This window comes from Symsagittifera roscoffensis, chromosome 3 (genome assembly GCF_963678635.1).
Source record: "Symsagittifera roscoffensis chromosome 3, txSymRosc1.1, whole genome shotgun sequence".
Lineage (NCBI taxonomy): Eukaryota > Metazoa > Xenacoelomorpha > Acoela > Convolutidae > Symsagittifera > Symsagittifera roscoffensis.
This window is the reverse complement of record NC_087064.1, coordinates 19,092,474-19,113,372: the sequence shown is the minus strand read 5'-3', so window position 1 is coordinate 19,113,372 and position 20,899 is coordinate 19,092,474. Positions and strand designations below refer to the sequence as shown.

Below are 20,899 nucleotides of genomic sequence, written 5' to 3'. Positions count from 1 at the left end.
TATTTCAATAATGCTCAACTTCGGACGTTTGCGCGGTGATATATTACATTAGGTGGTAGGTTCAATTTCAATAGCTGGATCGCTTGTTGTTATACTTCGCACATCATTTAAAATTAATTTCAAAAGCCAAATTTTTTCGCAACAGAAGTGTGAAATATGAATTTTTGAATAGCATTTCATCAGGCAGAATAATGTATTTACAAAAATTATCTCAGTAGTAAAAGTGATTGAAAATGAAATGACTATATTATGCATTATAGTTCTCAAATTTAATACATGCAATATACTCAAAATTACCACCTATTGTAACATATCACAGTTTGCGCATAGACCCTTTGTCACTGTCAACAGCTGCCTGAATCCGAAACTTTCTTCGGTGCTTTCCATTTTTGTCTTCTAGGCTGAGAGACACAGATTCAACTTTCCTGTTCATATTTGTTAATGACTCTTCGAGAAGTGAATTCTATAGTTTATATTTAAAAATAATTGACATTGAATGCAGCTTGATGTGAGCCGATTCATGCCCTGTTTGGGTTCCTGAAAAAAGATCACTCAATTGAGCTTACCGCTGGTGTTTTCTGTTATACGGCCCAAAATTAAGCCTTTGTTAACTGAACTACATAAAGTTTCAACGTTTCGTTCAATTTATATTAGTTTCAAACAATGAGATTCAAACTTGTGACCAGTTTTTCAAATATATCAACAATATCTATTGGGTTGTCTGACAGTAAAAACTTTTCATTGAATTAAACAGTAGTTTTAAAAAATGTCCTTATACCGAAAGTTTTGACTTCCCAAGCTGCCTTGAAGTAGTGATTTGATTTCAATTATTTATTAGTTGACCCCGCAAATTTTTATCAACGAGCACCAAATTGGTGATTAGAATGGTAGCGATTAGCGACCTTCTTTTTCAAATTAAAGACATTTTTGTGCGCAGCGTGATAAGAGAACTGTACAAATTGCTAAAACGTTAATGAATTAGACATTTGTCTTCAAAAAATATATTAACAAAAAATGAAAAAAAAAGAAACGATTTTTGCTAAATAGTTTTTAAGAGTAATGAACACAGTGAAGACTCTTGTATAGGTCTTGCTGATTTTTTTGTTTTTTTGGAAAAGTCTCTAATAACAACAGATGTGCATTCATAAATATTGATGCATTAATGAATGCATTTAGGTATATATGCATTTTTTGAGTTCAATTGAAATTCTTCTGCTAAAAGTGACGTAAATAGCACTCTCCAAATACGAACGTGAAAATTGCGCAAAAATGTCGTGAGCGATTTCTAGTTTCGAAATTGGAATTTGTTTTCAAGATTTCCAGAAGAATAAAAACTTTACCTGTTGATCCAGTTTTCTCGAGTTGGGATATTGTTATCAAAGAAGCACCAACAAAGTTTCAATTAAGCCAGTGTTTTTTATGTTTACTTGCGTTTATTACTCTTTTCCAATCCTTGATTGGCTATATTTTTTTTCTAAAAACTTTTGATTGTCATGGAAGCGCTGAACAAAGCTTCGAAAACTAGTTTTCCTGAAGTAAAACTTAGTCTTACACTACTTAAATGAAACTTTTAAGTCCAAATACGCAGTGAATAATCATGTATTGAATGAACGCAGTGACTCTTATAAAAGTTTTGGTGTTTTTTTTTCAGGAAAAAGTTTCTGTTTTAGAAAAAAATTAAAATACTCTACAAACAACAGATTCGCATTCAAAAATATTAATGCATTTTTGAATGCACTTATGTGTATCTGCTTTTTTGTGTTTAATTTAAATTCATCTGCTGAAAAATGTTAAGTAATTACCCAATCAAAATAAAAACGTGGAAGTGGCGCGAAAAAACGTTACACCTTCTAGTTTCGAAGTGGAATTTTCTAGTTAGTTTTCACAGTGGACTAAAAACTTACTAATATATCCAGTTTTCTAAACTTGGTATAATTTTATACAAAAGTGTCCATCGTAAATTCGTCCTGAATTTCAAAGAGGGTTAAGGCCAAATAAATTTTATTTGGAAATTCAAAGGTTGATTTTTTTTTAATAAGTCTTAACTTAACCTATGGATTCAGTTTGCTCAAATTGATTTAAATTTATCAAGAAAAGTGTCATTCATAAACTGTTCTGAAATTTTGTCCTAAGAGTTTTAAGGGCGCGCTTTTTCTTTTGTGAATTTCAAAAGTTGGAAAAATTAGTCAGTTTTTGTTCTGTTTTTTTTTGCATGTATTGACTCTTCCAACTGTTTGTTGGCTATGTTTTTTTCAGAAAAACTTAAATTTGCTCTCGTTGAAAAATGACTTTTCGGTGCTTCTCTGACTTTAATGAGATAGCTGTTGAGAGCTAATTAACATCAATATCTTTTTAAGAGTCGATGAACGTAGTTCAGACTCAAATATTGGTCATGATGATTTTTTTCGTTCTGTTTTTCAGGTAAAGTCTTGAAAATTGTTCAGGCTCAAGTTTACTTTTTAGCGTTTTGAATTTTGACTGTTTTCAAGTTCAGTTCATTTCCTTTGTTAAAGGAAGGCAAACTCCACTATAGAACTGAAATTTTAAAGGTCACCAAAACTGTTATCGTCTTTTTATTTCGAAAGTTAATGTTCGTTTCAATTTTTTCAGTGGAATAAAAATTTACCTATCGATCCAGTTTTCGCAATTTGGGTCAAATTTATTGATTTTTGTGGAAGACCATTAAGACACCCGAAGACAAAGTTCCTCCCCATTTTCAGAGTTCGGAACAATTGCCGTCCTAAATGGTCCCCTGAGAATCCAGTGCACGTATTTTGCATCATTCACAATTTTTACAATGTATTTAGGGCATCTCTTTGCGTTTAACGACTTAAACTCAATATCTTGGCATGCATTTTTTCAAGGATTGTTTAAAGTCAATTGACTTTTAAAGGTTCTTGTTTCGAGATTACTATGTTTTATATTGCTATTTACACTTGCGAAGCAATGTATTATAGTACGAACTTTCTTTTTTTTCCAACCGAAGTTGCAAATATTGTTGCGATTTTGTTGCGGTGACTAACTCGCAATTATTGTTGCGACTTTAAGCAACAATATTTGCTGCGTCGAATTTGCTGCATCGCATTGGCATTATTTTGGTTTTTCGTTGCACCTTTTAAATTTAGATGCACCTTTACAGCTTATTGATAACATGTGCTTTGACATTCGAATAAATATGTTTGTACAGTTGATTCATTTTTAATTCATTCGAGTGAACCGAAAAAACTATTTGTTTCAAACAACATAACAATCATAAAATCTCAACTTCAGAAATTTTTTGACTCATTATATCTCGCAGTTTTTTGAAATGCATAATTTATACATCATGTGGTTTTATCATTTGCGTTTTTTTTACATGCAAAATTGTATCTTTTTGTATTTGATGCTACTTCTGCTGCATCGAATTGACAATTTATAAGCATATGTAGCTGCATTATTGGTGGCTAGTTTTGGGGATTTTAAGCATCCGTGCCTGAATGGTTAGTGCGTGAGACTCAAGATTAGATATAACGCGTGATATTAAACTGCCGCACATCAAGTAAAAGTTCATTTCATTGACACTTATTAATATTAATATGCGCAACCTTCTTGCATTTTTTGTTTGATGATTTGATTAAAAAATCTATGCGGCAGTTAAATATCAAGCGTTACATCTGATTTTTTTAAGCTAGTATTTGCTTATTGTCAAGCGCCATGTCGCAGATGTGAGAATCGTGATCTACAGGTCGGTTTTTCGATTGCGGCACATAAACTTTTTGTTTTTCTATGCTATTTCTAACCTATGTTACTTTTTTGCAAACTTTTAGTGCTTGTTGCAGTTTCCTTATAATTGCGAAGTGGCTCACGAGTTAAAAATTGATGAAATCTGGGGAAAAATCAGTCGTTATTGTCGACTTCTTTGAGTTCATATTTTTTTCCAGCTTTTTGTAGGTAATAAATTGAAATTGCAGCTTGTCTTGCAGAATCACTAAGTCTTTTTGGGTTGACTGAATTACCAATAAAAGATACATTTGAGCATGTCTGTGTTTTAAAAACCAGTTGTATTCCTTTTTTTTGCTGGTTGTCAATTTAGCAGCTCCGAATTGATTTAGTTTCAGTTTTTTGCTTTGTTCGGTTTGAAAAGTTTCGGACTATTTTCGTCTAGACTCTTATAAACGTAGTTTAGACTCTTATATAGTTTGTGCTTTTCCGATTTTTTTTTCAGGAAAAAAAATTATAAATTTTTCAGGCCCAAAATGACTTTTTCGTGGTTTGAGTTTTAATTTCTTTCAAATGAAGCTTAGCTCATTTCCTTTGTTAAAAGAAGGGCAAACTCTAATGTCGAACAGCGGTGTAAAGGTTACAAAAATCGTGATTGACTTCAGATTTCGAAAATGGAATTAAATTACCAGATTTCCCAGCGAAACGTAAATTTACGTATTGACCCAGTTTTCAATTTACGTATTTACCCAGAAGTGTTAATGATTAATTGTTCTAGAAATCAAAGAGCTTGAAGACCATTTTTGTTTTGGAAATTTGACTGTTAAGATTTTTTCAAAGGAAAGTCAGTATTTCATAGACTCTTTTCCAACTGTCTGTTGCCAATGTTTATATAGGTGTAGCTGTCTTATTTTGCCTCGTTCATTTCGCGAAAAAGCTTCTTGCTTTTGTATGTTTTGAGGGAAGCTTCAAAACTCGTTCTGTTTGTAAGCCGACCTTTTAAAGTTTTTTTGGCCGTGTAACCGCGTCGTAAATTTTGGTCTGACGCTAATATACCACTGGCGATTGTCTTTTCTCGATGGTTTTTCTCCAAAAGATTTTCATTCAAGACAAATTAAGAGAGAAACAGAAAAATTTGGTAGGTCCAGTTGTTTTTTTTTCGTGTTTCGTCTTATTTTTGTTTGCTATTATTCAAACTATGTTTGTGTTGCATCGGTTCCCCCCTTTTTAACTCTAAACAACTTAACATCATACAATTTACTCCTTTCTTTCTGTTGCCTTAGCAATTTAACATCGCTACATTTTAAAACCGTTTCTATGACACAGTTTTAATCCAAAATGAAAAGAAAACTTACTTCAAAGGGGACTTCGGTAAACGTCAAAGAACTGAAAGAGAGATTTTTGCCATTTAAAGCCAGACAATTTCGCGCTACTCAATTCGTGTAAGTTTTGAAGAGAAATGACCTTGCAAATAATTTCAATGAATCGTTTCAAACCGAAATGAAATAGCCTTGCCAATACTTTTCAGTATAGAAATTTAAAAAAGGTCTAACCAATGCCAAAAGCCTAAAATTCCCGCTAATAGAATCAGTCTCGAATCATTTTTTAGAATCATTCTCGAACGTTGACTTATAACCTGATCGCTCGTCAGCTTTTTTTGAGCTGTTGGCACATCAGCGCAAAACTAAAGGGTTTGCCATCCCGTAGTCCCAACCTAGCATCCTGAAAATAAGGGCGATTGTCCTGGGATTAAATTGCTAAGGCACGAGTCAAGTTCTTGCGTTTAGTTACGTTTCCGGGAGTCTGCAAGGAAACGTCTTTTCAAAAAGAAGTTTAAGTAGGATTGAAATTTGAGTTTTAATAATACGAAAAAATAAACAAAAATGAGACAAATTTTACTATGGTTTAACACAAACTAGATAACGCTCTGAAAAAAATCAGTTTTGTTTTCGTAAACGGAATTTATATTTTGCACTCTTTCATTTAATACTCGATACTTTTGAACTTATGGCCAGTCGATGTATAAAACAAATGAGTTATCGTACGGAAGCTTCTTTTTGCAGGCTGCTCACTACTTTCCACATATTTGGGTGGGCTCTGCTGAAATAGGATTGAATCCCGAAATGCCATCCCTCGACATCATTTGTTGTATGAGCAATCCCACTCACGTCCGCATCTCGCTGGTTCCAAAAGGACGATGGGAATAAAACTTCACGGTTTGGGAAATGTTTTTTGGAATGACTGAAGAGCAGCTTGCTCAAAATCTAGCAAAATTTTTTCAGGCCGGCAGTTGGGTGTTAAATTAATTAACGGCTCCAAAAAAGCGTTTGTAGGTTTTTTCGGTTTGCTTAGGAAGGAAGGCGTAAGTGCAAGCTGGCACAATGCCAGATACACTAACATGAATTGAATATACCTGATAGAACTTTTTTGGAGCAATTTTAAAAGTTCCATCGGCTAATCAGAAAGATGACTTCTCCAGAACTTTCAGCATTTCGGGGTCGCCGCACAAAATGATTCGCTCGTGGTTATTTGATCCATTGTGATACCGGATAAATTTTTCAAAAATTTCAGGGATCTGGAAATTTCGCGCAATGGGGATGGGTGGCATATTCACATCTAGCTGCTTACATGTGCGCGCAGCCGTTCGGATCAGTTTGTCTTTACTTGGGAGGCCAAACTGAGTGGCCAAATCGTTTGTAACTGGCAAAACCGCACTGACAACTGCGACAGTCGGAGTAAATCTTTCGCTGAGATCTTTTAAATGCTTTATGCCATTTCGGACATCCGGTTTTCCCGCTGAAATGTCATGGTTATGCTCGCCACACGTCTCGATTAATTCAGAATTTTCTGTAATGGCAGTTGCTTGACATTTATTTATTTGATATTTTGAGCAAATCCGATTTTCGGTAAACTTATTTTTTCGCTTGAAATAAAATTCGTGGCTGGACGCATAAAGAATTGGCTTGTTTTTAGATGAAACTGTGAATTCGAAAGAAGACTCAATCATAATGTGTTTATTGTGTTTGCATTTGTTTATCACTTGAGTAAAGTATAAAGTGATTATCAGGATTTATTTTTTGTCAGAATTTTTGAGTCAAATTGTTATGAATTAGCACAAGCAGGTTTTTTAGTGATCATAATGGTTAAGCGAAAAGTGTAATTGAAAATATATTACTAACTTTTCGATAAGAGTCTTAAGTAGTTTAAGAAGCCTCATTTTTAGATGTATAACTAAGATAAACCAAGTTTTTCATTATGGTGCGTGCGTTAATTGCAGGATTATATTTGATGTGATAAGAGTCAAGATAAGGAATTCATACAGCATTAATTTTGGTAATTAAATGACTAGGTGTTAAAATATACGGTGTTAAACTGGAAAATAGGAGTTAAATTGCTGTGGATTTAAATTGTTTAGTAGTAAAATGACTAGGTGTTAAAATGTACTGTGTTAAGTTTTAGGGTATTAAATTATAGGACACCGTTGTATCGCTAGCGATGCGAAGCTTCACTTCACCTCCACGTAATACAGCAGAGATAATACACTTTTTGATTTTTCTGGGCGTTGTTTTTGTGCCGTGATACTCGAGACGCCTAAGAGCTTTTCTTCAAAGGCGCAATGCCAGAATTTTTTTCGGAAAAAAATTGTTTTCAATTGTAGAAATTGATTCTGTTATATAGCGAAGTGACTGCAAATTTATTTAGGCTATGTTGGTTTTTCTCATGGTTTTTTCATGATAAAATCTGGAACTGTCTGCTGTCTTTTCAAATGTTTGCTTGCTATCTCCGTGTTTAATTTTTTCCGGCTAAGCAGTTTTCTGTAAATTTTCATCCATATTTTGTTATTATACGTTGGTTTCAACAGGTGGTTGCTGAGTTGCGATTTTTCATCTCTCAATTAGCTGGGTATGAGGAAATCAAAACAGCAAAGGTTTTATCGAAAATGAAAACCAGACATCTCTCAGTCAACCACAATTCCAAAATTTCGACTTGTAGTTCATTTTTTTCTGATAAGTTATGTTTACTCAGGCTCAACCCCTTGTCGTATTCTTCAGCTTTTTACAAAAGTTTGAAGATTTTCTTCGCCTTTGCGGGTTTTTGTAGCTCTTTATTAGGGTTATTGCTAGTCCCTGTTGGAAATTTTGCAACAATAACTATGACCGAACTTGCTTGAGTTTACTGTTGTTTGCAGGATTCTGATTTGAACTTGCTCTTCAAAAAAGTTTCAATATTGTTTAATTAATGAAGTGGAACTCCAAATACTAGTTTACTCCATAGCTTTCGCTTGAATGAGTTGCCACATGTCGTTATATAGAGTTGCCACATTTCGCTCAAAAATAAATATAGATCCCACGGTAAGTCGCATAAATTATAGATCATGTAAAATAAATAATTACCTCCAACATAGGTCAGATCAAAAGCTTTGTAGTGACAACTATCTTGTAATTTTTTGATGCAGGAACATTCGCAGAGAGACAAACGTTTTTCTTAAAAAAACTCGGAAAGTTCAGCCTTTTAGTTGTTTAGTGAAACAACAAAATTACTCAATAGAAAATATTCTCAAATCATTGATTTTTGAAGTTCTTTAACAATGCTGCAGTAAATTTTTTGCGTTTTCTGTACTATGTGAGTTAGAGTGAAGACAAACGAAAGACCATGATGGTTCACTCCCAATTGCAATACTTAGCGCTTGTTTGAGTGACTACTGAAAGTCTACAGTTGACCACTGATTCCATTCCAAAGTACATCTTGGTAAACCTGTTTGATTTATAATAATTCTTTATCTCATCTCCTTTCAGAATTTTGATTGACCCGACTTGATCCACTGAGTTAGCAAACATGGACGCCGCAACTGAATCTGTTCTCTACAACCTCGCGGACAAATTGCGAATTCTGAGCATTCAATGTACGAGTCTGAATCCCGCTGGAAACAGTGGCCACCCGACGACATGTGCGAGCTGTGCCGAAATTATGTCTATTCTCTTTTTCCACCATATGAAATACGACAAGGATCAGAAACGAGATTTCAGCAGTGACCGCTTTGTGCTCTCAAAAGGTCACGCAGCTCCTATTCTTTATGCGGCATGGGCTGTAGTTGATGACGCCAAAGCGAATGGAGGTGCTCTGAAGCTACGAGAAACTGGCAAAGCGCAAACTGAATTGGTTGAGCATCTCAGAGAAACCGGTCACGTGCTGGAAGGTCATCCTACTCCCAAGATTGATTTTGTAGATGTTGCGACCGGATCTCTCGGCCAGGGTATTAATTGTGCCGCAGGAATGGCATACGTCGGCAAGTATTTCGATAAAGCATCCTACAAAACATTCTGTTTGCTCGGAGACGGAGAGACGGCAGAGGGTTCTATTTATGAGGCTATGGCTTTTGCTGGGTTCTACAAACTGAACAATCTAGTGGCCATTATTGACTTGAACCGGTTAGGACAAAGTGATCCTACCATGTACCAACATGATGTGAATGTTGTCGCTACTAGATGGGAATCTTTTGGTTGGAAGGCAATCATTCTTGACGGACATAGCATTCCAGCGTTGAATGACGCATTGAAGGCAGCTGATTGTTCTGACAAACCTACAGTTTTGGTGTGCAAGACGTACAAAGGTCGAGGATTTGAAAATGTGGAAGACAAACTGAACTGGCATGGAAAACCTCTGAGTGAGCCTCAGAACTTTGTGAACACTTTGCTGGCAAAGCTACCTGAAGGTCCAGTGACTCTTCCCAAATCTCCAGCGGTTGTTACCGATGCACCGGTTGTTAGTCTGGCTAATGTAGACTTTGCAAAGAATCCGATTCCAGAAGGCACGACTAAGATGTCGACTAGAAAGGCGTACGGAATATCGCTGGCGGCGCTGAATAATGACCGAGTTGTTGCGTTGGACGGTGATGTCAAGAACTCGACTTTCTCGATTGACTTTATGAAAGCTTTCCCCGAGCGATTCGTGGAGTGTTATATTGCAGAACAGAACCTAGTGGGAGCTGCTATTGGCATGGCATGTCGAGACAGAACAATTGCGTTTGCGAGTACTTTTGCGGCGTTCTTCAGTCGAGCGTATGATCACATTCGAATGGGAGCTATTTCGCAGTCTAATGTCAATCTTGTTGGAAGCCATTGTGGGATTTCTATCGGACCAGATGGACCAAGTCAAATGGCACTGGAGGATCTTGCTATGTTCAGAGCTATTCCCACGTGTACGGTGTTTTACCCTTCAGATGCGGTTTCGGCAGCCCATGCAGTGAAGCTGGCGGCAAATACTAAAGGCATGTGTTTCATCAGAACGACTCGAGAGGATACTCCAATTTTATATTCGGGATCCGAAGGCTTCGCTGTTGGCAAGTCAATTGTAGTGAAGCAAAGTCCCACTGACAAGGTCGTAGTGATCGGCGCTGGAATTACTCTAGTTGAAGCTCTGAAAGCGCATGCAAAACTTGCAGCCGAGGGAGTGAATATTAGAGTGATCGACTTGTTCAGTGTGAAACCGTTGGACAAAGCAACAATTCTGGAATCGGCGAAAGCATGCGGTGGTAAAATCATAACAGTTGAGGACCATTATCCGGAGGGGGGAATCGGAGAGGCGGTTGCGGGTGCAATGGCCGAGGAGACTGGAATTGTTGTGAGACGAATGGCTGTGGACCACATGCCCTACAGTGGGAAGAGTTCGGACTTGCTGGATTTGTTCAACATCAACAGCCGCGCTATAATTGAGACAGTAAAAGCCATGTGATTAATTAATAAGTATTGGACTACTTCAACTGCGATTTGAATTGCAGTTGCGATGAAAAGTGATTATATTAAACCTTTGTATATTTAAACTGAACTTATAAGATTTCCACTGAAGTGAAAGGAATCACTGATCATAGATTTGTATATCGGACTCTTTTTTAAAATCCGAAATTGGGCCTTTTATCGTTTTCAGAGCCAGGAGATAGGGAATCAATGATTGTAGAGCTAGCGAAGTGATTATTGAGCAAGCGCAGTGACTAGAAGTAAAATAGAGAAAATGAGGTCTTTTTCCTTCTACAAACCCATCCCAACTCCCACTTCCAAATGCCTTCTTACTCCACAGGTGGATAACTTGAACTGAATTTCGATTAATAAAATGGTGGCGTCCCTCATGCTTGAAACTAATTTTAGCTTACTTTCATACAATCAGAATTGAGTATTCAAAATCTCGAAGTAAATTGTGAAAATCTCAAAGTAAGAAAAAAAAATCCAGGCCATTAGTGTTAATATTGACCGATTAGATAATAAGCAGATGAGTTTTCAAGACTGAAAATTTCTTTTGATTTTGAACTCATTAATCTTGATGATTATCTGAATAGTAATGCGGTTGTAACCCGCAACTTGCAACATTTTTGATTTTTTTTCAACTGATTTAATACATTTTCTGATAATATTGACTTCGATTTTGTGGGAAAGGCATTTAGCCAATAAGAACGCTTAGCGATTTTGATTTGTTGAAATTTTTCAAGCATTCGGTCCTTCAAGCATGAGAACCCTCCCCAATAAAATATCCAAGAAGAGTAGGTTTTTGCTCTTTCACACATGTACTTTCACGACAAGGCATGAATGAAAAATGAAATATTAGAACGCATGAATGAACATTTGCATAGTTTCGCGCACTTTTCGCAATTTTCCGGTCTCTTTTTTTTGAAAGAAGCCTGATTATAACAATTGAAAGAGCAAAAACGGCTCTTTTTCCTTTCCCCCCACCTGCAATTTTTTACAAGTAAAATTACTGTTCCCACCAACCAATAAACAAGAAAACTGGCATGCGGTCTAATCCGGCCATGACAAACATATTTGGTCTTCATAATTAACCTTGTAAAACCACTCATTATATCATAAAATTGATGCTCATACGAGGTGGGGGGAAAAGGAAATAGAGCCGCAAAAACAGAAAGAGCAAAAACATACTCTTCAACAGTTAAAACATAGTTGAAGATAGCCTCGGGCAAAAGAGCTGCCATCGGGCTTTTCGTGCCCTCAGGCCGGGCTCTTTTCCCATCGGGCATCTTTCAACTATGTTCTAACTACTACAAAGAGCCACAAACAGATATATTTTGAACATTCGTACTTGCGAGTAAATTGGAACGCGAGAAGCAAGGTGTTAATATTGCTTTCTTAAGGCCTGTAATTTGTGGCCTGTTAAGGTGCGCAGTTGGTGTAGATATAATGAGTGAGACTTGTCCGACTTGGATGGATAGTTCGAGCCCTGAGTCTCTGGCGACAAAATCGACGAGGGGGAACTTTTTTTAGTATTAGCGTCTTTGTGCTCGTTTCTACCCCTCCTCTCTATATAGCACGCTCGAGCGGGAAGTAGGAAGTCTGGGCATGGTTTGAAGAACCCGTTTTAGGGGCGAAGTTTTTTGGCGTGCGAAGGGCCGAGTGAAATTCGTCCGGTTTAAGGGGGCAGTTTTATTAGTTCTTGGGACGAACTGAGAAAAATTCCCTTGTTGTGAGGGTATGTGATGAGCTGTAGATGTTTGACAGCTTATACGGCATTCTCCCGCAAGCTCTCGATATTTTATTTGCAGAGTGTATTCGGTAGTTAAAGTCCTGTTCAGAAGACTGTATTTTTTTGTTTTTCGCTCAAATATTGTTGCGGATTGAAAGATTTGGATGTATGTTGTACCGGCTCATTAGCTTCATATTGCGTTGTTTCAAGAGCAGAAATAGGATATCTTTTTTGCGTCTGTACTGGGTTCTGAGGGTTTAAAATCTTCAAGTTCCAAAAAAATGTGTATAGCTAAAATCTTTCAAAAGCAATTTTTTCGATTCAATGGAGCGGATTTCTACCCAATTCTAGTCAGCTTAAAAAGCGCTCTCTAATTTTTTGCGCAGCAACCGGCTCTCCTTGCTAGACTAAAATTTTGATATTTTGTCTTGTTTTGCGAGTTGCAGTCTTGATGCTATATCATCGCAAAAGCCAGGCTAGATGTGGAGAAGAGAGAGGGGCGCAGATTTCGAATGCAACTTTCAAAAGTTTCGTTTGCCCTTAGTTAGGTTGATCAAATAAATTGCAAAATTTTTGTTAAACACAGTAAAAACCGTAGTTTTGTTGGTGAATATTCTAGAAAGATCCGAGAGTGGAGAAAAATTGCGTTTGCGAAATACTTAGCCAATGCCAAAGGGTCATTTTAGCGATAAAAGATTCGATGTTTTACACTTGCGAAGTGCTTGAATTTTTATCCGTTAACAACTTTACATACTATTCTTACTTGCTACTATTGATTTATTATTCAAACTTAACAACTACACTTATTACTACTATTGCTTTATTAGTCAACCTTAACAAGTTCCAACATCGTTCCCTCTGTGCCTAGTGGTAAAAAGAGCGCCTTCGCGCCCGAAGGTTTCGGCTGCGAGTCCCGACAGGACCTTGTTTTTTCAGCATGTAAGAATTTGATTTTTTTCCTGTAAAAATTGAATTGTTTAACTTTCGTTTTTCGGCTTTGTTGCCACATCACGGTTTTTTCTATTTCTGTAAGTCAGTTTCATTATAGTTGCTAGTATTTTTCATTGTAGTTTCAGGGATGACTTGAAACTACTGGCATCTGCTCTAGAATTGTCGGCTTTGGTTCCGCTTCGTCAGTTTTTTTTTCGGTGCCCTTTTAATATTCAATTGTTTTGCTGGGTATGTTTTTCTAAATGATCTTTTATCAAGATATGCGAAAAATTTGGTAGACCTAGTTTTGTTTCAACGTTTTCCATTTTCTCTCGAGTTACGTTTTTAATCTTTGTGTTGTACTGCAAGTGATGTGAAGCTACGCTTCGCCTCTGTGTCTAAGAAGCAAACAGCACAATATTTGCAAAAATGAAATATTTTTGAATTAATAATGGAAATTGGTTCTAAGAAGTGATCAATTCTAGATTATATGAGCAAGCTCATCAGTGGGTGTTTTGTCTGAACTGACTCGATCTAACATGACTGTTCTGTGCCAAGCATCCGGAGGTCTGAACCTTTCCCTGCACCTAGAACCCTCCTTCATTGACTTCCTGGTAGACCAGAGGATCAAGCAGCAAAATGCTCTGGATCTTTCTTTGAACCAGCCCCACCTGTCTGGCGACTCAGCGGGAAAGGAGCCCGGCAGCGAGGAGTTTTTAGTCGTAAACAAGTTCATGAACAAATGTTTCGGCTCGTTAAGCGTCAAGATCAATTCTGTTCCAAGGTAAATTCAAGAGATTTTGTGAAATGTAAATGATTGACGTTTATTTCAGGCCTATAAAAACACACAAGACTCAAATTTTTTGTATATTACGAAGAAACTGAAGGTCAACCCTAGAATCAAAAACGGTTTTATTTTTAATTTTCAAATTATCTGTTGAGTCTGTTTTACTTTGGTGGTCCCCCCTTTGATACTTTTTCAGAAATCCATTTTTGGCCGACCGACCCTAAAATTTTTCTAAAGGCGCCTTTGGCGCCAATATATACTAACTTTGAGGGGGAGCGCGCGCCAAAAAAACGCGATTTTTTTTTTAAAAAATATTTCAAAAAAGGCCCAAAAACGGCTTTTTTGACTGTTTTTTCAAAAATTTGCCTGCGACGCAGAAAATTTAGCCAAAATAGGGGCAAAACAGTGCTTTGGAAGAGCTCGAAAAATCAATTTGATCGACCTAAAAAAAAGGTCAAAATTTTCGAAATCCGACCCCCCCCCCCCCCCCCCCCCCCCCCCTCGAGAAAATCTTAGATCCGCCCCTATATATATAAAATATATATATAAAATATAATTTTTTGAATAATTAGGTAAAATTTAAGCAGTAAAAAAGCAAAGTAAAAAAAGGATTGAATCATTCAGTTTCTGCTAGTGTCTTCTTCCACGTCTGAAGTGATTAACCGTAGTGGATCGCATGCAGGCGTTTGCAAATAGACTTCAAATACATACTATATTAAATATAGAAATGATCATCTATTTTAGCAATACAAACGGAGGAATTTTTCGCAACGAGCCGCAAGTGCAGCCACAGCCATTTGCACACAAAATTACGACCCAATGTCCGAATATAGTGGTAAAAAGAGAAGTAGCGAACGAGATGCGCACGAATGAGTTCCACCACAACAACCAACAGCAGGAGAATGCATTCAGAATCCCGAGCGTACAGATTGCTTGCAATGACGTCACTCCTCGTTTCGAGACTCGATTTCCGACTGTCCATGAAACAGTGACGTTCAACACACCCCCACTAGTTACCGAGGAGCAACAACAGCAGCAGTTGAACATCAACATGGCAAATATCGAATCACTGGCACATCAGCCGGCTATTCTCATCACTCAGCAACAGCAACACCATCATCAACAGGGTCTGATTACGTCTGGCTACAGTCCCGAGGAGCCGGAAAACAATTCGCCTGCTTATACTTGTGCAAGCACGACACACTCCGAAGTTATAAAAGACGAGAATGGCATGACTGATTCAAACAAGCGTAAACGGGGACGTGGTAAGAAATCGAGTCTAGGGTTCCCGTTTGCCAATAACGGATCAGGTGTCTACAAATATCCAGCTCAATCTTCACCGAGAAAAGTGAATTCGACCAAAACATTTCAATGTCCTCTTTGCGACTTCTCAACGCCCTATTACAGCAGCTTGGACGTGCACACTAAGTCTATACATTCTGTAGAACGACCGTTTTCTTGTGTTCTTTGCGAGTACACCTGTAAACTAAAAGGTAACTTGAAGAAGCACTATATGGGCATCCACAAACTGGAATCAGAACCCGCTTCCTCACTTCTGAAACACTCGTCCGCAGGTGAAAAGGGAGCAAATTCAACGTATTTATCGTCCCAAGGTGGCAGCGGCAGCAATACGGATGCTGCTTCGTCAAACGATGATCAATCGAAGACAACCAAGACTGAACAGGAAACCCCAACATCGACAACTCAAATCCAAATTGACGACCAACAGCACCAATTCAGCGTCGAAGTATCGAGGCCAACTAGTGGAATAGTAACTTACACTTCCTCGCAGCAACAACTTCAGCAACTGACAAGTGATCAACAGAGTGATCATGGCGAGTCTTTCGTATTCCAAAACGTTTCCTCTGCCGCTTTCTCCAATAACAATCGAGGTTCTAAATTGGACTTTGCTATGGCTCCAAGTTTAATTAGTCCTGGGAATAACAACACGGCTCCAACTGCTACAAATTCTTCAGGTGTTGAATCTTCAGGATCGATTGCTGTTACGAGTAGTCCGCAAACTATCATGACATCTTTGACCTCATTTGACCCAGCGGCAACGAATGAACAGTCGGACTTCCCTTCAGTGTCGGCAGCAGAAGTTCCGGCTCTGCTCATGCCACAAGGCTATACCAGCATAGAGTCCTTCATGCCAATGCGGATGGAAAGTATGGAAGGCATACAGATGATGGGAACTCTGGAAACACATAGTGATGACGAAAGCTGTGGCTTGATTAGTTGATTCTATTCAATATTTAAATTATCATTTAACCTTAGTGGCCTTTCGAGGCTGCGCCAAAATACATTTGTGTTTGATAAAAACTTACATGCTTACTTTACGTAGTATTATAGTGAACGTGAGAGGACGCTTCCCGTTAAATATTTTTGTTATCAACTTCTAAAGTAGTTCCATTACTCTACCAAGTCTCGGACACATACAGTCTCATCACATATTTCATTTTCTGCTAAGGCAATAATAGAATGTGAGAAACAGCGCTCATTTAATATCTAGTTTGAGTTTTACCAGAGACCAGTCATTTTTGGTTGCAATTGTGATAACATTGAAAATTTTCAGCGGCAAAAAGGAGCTTGGTGCGCAAAAAAGGGCAACGCTCAGCAAAGCATTGCAGTTTCAAGTAAAGGAAAAAATACAACTTGGTTTGTCGTCTTAGAGAGGCAGAATAATTTTCAATAGTTCTTCTGCCATTTGCATATTTTTTTCTTCAAATTCTGAAATCTCATTGAATACTAAGAAGGCCATTCTCTGCAAAAAACGTTTTATCAAATTTTAAAACGTTGCAACCGAAAATGCAATTTTAACAGCGTACTTCCTGAAAAAAAATTTAATATAGCCGTCAATGGCGCCTTTAGTACACATTGCGCCATTTAGTACGGCGCCATTTAGTACTTGTCAATTAGTTCCAACGGTTTTTTTGTAGTGCGTGTAGTATCGGTGATTCTAAGACATTTTCCTCAAACTAAGAACTAGACTTACAGAGTTTTATCTTGAAAATGCATTCAGTATGGGGAAAGTTAATGAGTAGTTCGTAGCTTGGTGTTGAGCAATCAATACGATAATTAGAAAGGTAAACAGACGGTCAATTCCAAAAAAGCTCGAATCTTTAAACAATTACTCTCTCCTATGACTGAGAACCCAAGTGAAGTAAAGTCGGCAATCCTCCACCCAAATGGGAAATAAAGATTCTACTTGTGAAACTCATAGGACCGATACTAGAGATGATTTGAGCTGGGCATGCAACAATCCATATATCTCGGAACCTCTGGCCAAAAAACTAAAAGTTCCCGGTGGTGCAAATTGCCCTATTAGAACTCAGCGGCGCATGGAATGGGACCAAAGTTCGGTATGTTATAGGTCTAGTTGATAAGCTTAAGGTTAGAATCCCAGACCCACTGCACTTCTATTTCCGATAGTTTGTCCCAAGTAATTAGTCCTCATCCCGACTTCCACAAATGTTTTACCGGACCTCAGTGAACGGAGGGAGCCAAAACTTAGGAATGATAGGAAGTGGAAAACTAAATTATGTATTTAGCCTTGCGAAATTTTTTCACGAACAAAAACTTTGTTCACAGGACTCATCACATGGACTCATATATCTACTGGGCCTTTTGATTGCAACAGATATATTTTGAGCTTGTAGGAATTTTGAATATCCTGCCTAATCGAATTTTGCCTTTATTGTTGATTACAATTTTACCAACTCGATTCACTTTTTCTTTTGTCGGCCTAATAGATTGCTGGTTGTTTTACATTGGCTCAGTGACCTCTTGTTACGTCTTTGGTGACCGAAAATGTTTGTGTGTTTTTAGGGGATGGAAGACTTCAATTTTTTTGTTCAATGATTTTTTTATGGCATGAAGGGTTTCTGCTCAGGTTTTTCCGGTTTTGTTACTGCTTCAGTTCAATCTACTATGCGGTGCATACTGCCTAGAGTTAACACATTTGCTTGAAAGGGCAAAGGTTTGTAGTTCGAATCCGGTCGGTACCTGTTTTTGTAATTTTTTTGGTCTATCGTCTCTTATTTTTGTCGGCGTAGTTCACGTAGCCCATTTTTTGAGTGTAGCGTTTTTTTCAAAATACACTACACCAATACACGAGACGATAAAGCGAAGTATTCCAATTTCAGCGAGGTTTTTTTTTGCAAATTAAAAATTTTTGGCTACTTTAGATTATGGTCTCTGCTTCTTTTTTGTCGGCTTAGTTCCGCAGAAAGGACTTTTTGACAATTCGGTTTCTTAGTTTTTTGAAAACTTTGTAACGTTTTTCATGGTGCAGGTAATTCTGTTTCCATTATTTTGTTCTTTCATTGCAACTGTTTTTGGCAATAATTGTTTTTTGCTTAAAATCGAAGACATTCATTTTTTTATCGCAAGTGGTGCGAAGCGAAGCTTTGCCTCTGTGCATAGTTTAAGCAAGCCTGTCGGTTTGACTTGAAGTTAATATCACGTGAAAAACCACCCACCCATAGACTGGAAACAAATTACCCAAATTGATGTGCGAGGTTATTTGGATTTTTATCGCGGATTGACATCAGATACTAGCCCCGAAAAATGGCCCATATTGAATGTAATCCCTCCGGCGGCTCCTTCTGGTATAAATAGCCCGTATCCCGGGAGAAGTGATAAAAGATCTTAAAATTGGGAAAGTATCAATGGGATATGGACGAAACTTGATAGGAAGGACCCCATGGGAGACTTACCCGGAATATTGAAAATAGACACCGCGATAAACTCTTATTTATTTTTGCTAGTTCAGGTCCCAATTGCATCGAAAAGGCAGAGCTAACTACGGAAAGTAGCCTATTGCCCGTCCCTAACCCTTGGAAATGGCAGTCGATCACTTCATTCGTGATAGAGAGGAAACTTATCCTGTGGGAAAGTAGTCAGAAGATAAAAAGTAGCTAATTGAACAACAGTGAAACTTATCTAACATTGGGTCAACATTAGCTATGACAGTTAGACTATTTAAAAAAATAGTACCAGAGGAAACTGGCAGTAAGAGGAGAACGACACGAAATTAGGTTTCTTAAATATCATGAATGAACGGGCTTTTTAATTCGCTCATCGGAGTTGTTTTTGACCTATTGGGACCCCTGAAAGACAAACTACATTACCATTATAGCTGTAAGGTTGTGATTGAAATTAGATATACTGGAATTTTAGAGGCTTAGAATGAAGTAAATATCTTTCAGGATCTGCTAGCCCCGGAACGCGAATGGGGTCATTTGGAAGTTGGAAAATGAAACATAATTTTGATCAGAGCTGAAATATGCACATCCGAGCTAGATATGCCATATTGATTTTGACATTAAAAATAGTGTCACCACCGGAATCATTTTGTTAAGGTTTTGTGTAGGGGGTACCAAAGTGAATACCAGGTTTTGTTGGGCTAAATATAACTTTAACTACAACTAAAACTAAGACTCAAGCAGAAAAACAATACAGAATACTAAACAGCCTACCCGTAGGCAGAACGCGGAAGAATGAGAGACAGTTTAGTTAGTTCTCATTACTGATAAGTGTTTAATACCTCAAAGGGATGGTTGGTCTGCAGGAGTTTTAGCACGTCAAACATAGCAGGAGTTAGTTCTATTGCAGGAGTTAGTTATATTGGTTTACTAGCTGTAATTAGGCGGCGGAGATTCTCGGACCATTTCATTTTTTATTGAAATATTTAACTACTTTTTGTCCAAATTGTAGCCCTTTGTATCGGGAATTATTACTTTCTTGATTTTTTTTCACAAATGAGACTTCTTGCGATCGCGAATGTGAGAATTACAGTCATAAGAGTATTGAATTGAACTCAGAGGGGGACATAACATAATACGAGAAAGTATACTTGCCAAATTGTTATCCAAAATTATCCAAACTGATTGCATTTTAAACAATGCACTGTACCAATTAATTTTTGACAAGACTTCGAGGGAAGAGAAAATCAAATTGCACCTGAAAAGAGGTTCCATACATGAACTACTTTTTCATTTACTTTTTAACACTATACTATTCACATACCTTCAAGGACTGAGACTACGCGTACCTTCCAGCAAAGACCCGCGGAATCCGATCAATGGAGACAGTCATCGCCCATCAGTGTGAGACAACTCGATGCTTCATAGTTTGACATAGATATCTGATGCCGTCTTGCCGTGTTTCCTTGTAAACCTAAGGCCAAACCGAAGACCAGATATCTACGTTTTATCCTAGTATACGGGGTAATACTGATAGCCCACTCTGATGAGCCCTGACATTTACCACTCATTAGAGCATGAACGACTATAAATCGGAATGACTGCTCAGCAAAAGCGCTGTACTGGCAAGGCAATGAATGGCTTCCACGGGTTGAGTTTTAGAAGGTCCGTTTTCACTAAGACTCAGTGATATTCAACAGGCGTTCTATCCTCAAAAATAAAATTTTGGCATCACTGACCATTTGTCAGCTGATTTTTGGGTTTGTCAGCTGATAATGTGAGTCTAAAAAATGAGGACGCAATGTATGACTGCATTTTTCCGAGGAGGCCCTTCCTTTAATCAGCTCCTGGTCCTAAATTATCTTGATGTGATAATAATCACTTTTAGCCATTATATTCTTATTGAACTTAATGTTGTTTGGAATGCAGACTTCCAATATCATGGATCTTATTTTATGCACAGACTTGTTTTATCTAGAGATTTTAGCGTATAAACAGTAAAAGACAGTAAACAATCAAGCACATGTGCGTTAGATTTTACAAGTCTCTGTGATCTCAAAATGGGATCTTCTTTGATTTGAAAAAAAAAGAAAGTATTTTGTATCTATGTTTGGTATCACTAAGAGTTGTCCGAGTCTTGGTGTTGGTTCGAATCGTTCCCCAACCTATGATGCTTTGTCTTCGTTATTTATCCACAATCTAGATGCAAATATTTTGATAGATTGAACAACTGAACTATATGTCGGAAGAAATGCTGATGGAGATTTCTGTTCGTTCTTTATTATTTTGATTCGCCTAAAATAAAGTACAT

General features: G+C 37.5%; 2 protein-coding genes across 2 annotated transcripts; both read left to right on the top strand.

Annotated features, from left to right (window-relative positions):
- The first annotated feature begins 8,450 nt into the window (after positions 1-8,450).
- Positions 8,451-10,613, top strand: LOC134842292 (transketolase-like protein 2). The gene has a single exon (XM_063858563.1). It carries the CDS (start codon positions 8,536-8,538, stop codon positions 10,429-10,431), a length of 1,896 nt encoding a protein of 631 aa, XP_063714633.1. The 5' UTR covers positions 8,451-8,535; the 3' UTR covers positions 10,432-10,613.
- A 2,970-nt stretch (positions 10,614-13,583) lies between these two features.
- LOC134842937 (uncharacterized) lies at positions 13,584-20,562 on the top strand. Its single transcript, XM_063859469.1, has 2 exons — positions 13,584-13,879; positions 14,627-20,562. The coding sequence occupies exons 1-2, from the start codon at positions 13,635-13,637 to the stop codon at positions 16,122-16,124; spliced, it is 1,743 nt and encodes a 580-aa protein (XP_063715539.1). The 5' UTR covers positions 13,584-13,634; the 3' UTR covers positions 16,125-20,562.
- Positions 20,563-20,899: the final 337 nt, after the last annotated feature.

Excerpts from the sequence above, each read along its gene's own strand:
- LOC134842937 (XM_063859469.1), top strand. The coding sequence starts at position 13,635 with ATGACTGTTCTGTGCCAAGCATCCGGAGGTCTGAACCTTTCCCTGCAC. Across the intron at positions 13,880-14,626 it reads AAGATCAATTCTGTTCCAAG|CAATACAAACGGAGGAATTT; the intron begins GTAAATTCAAGA and ends CATCTATTTTAG.
- LOC134842292 (XM_063858563.1), top strand. The coding sequence starts at position 8,536 with ATGGACGCCGCAACTGAATCTGTTCTCTACAACCTCGCGGACAAATTG.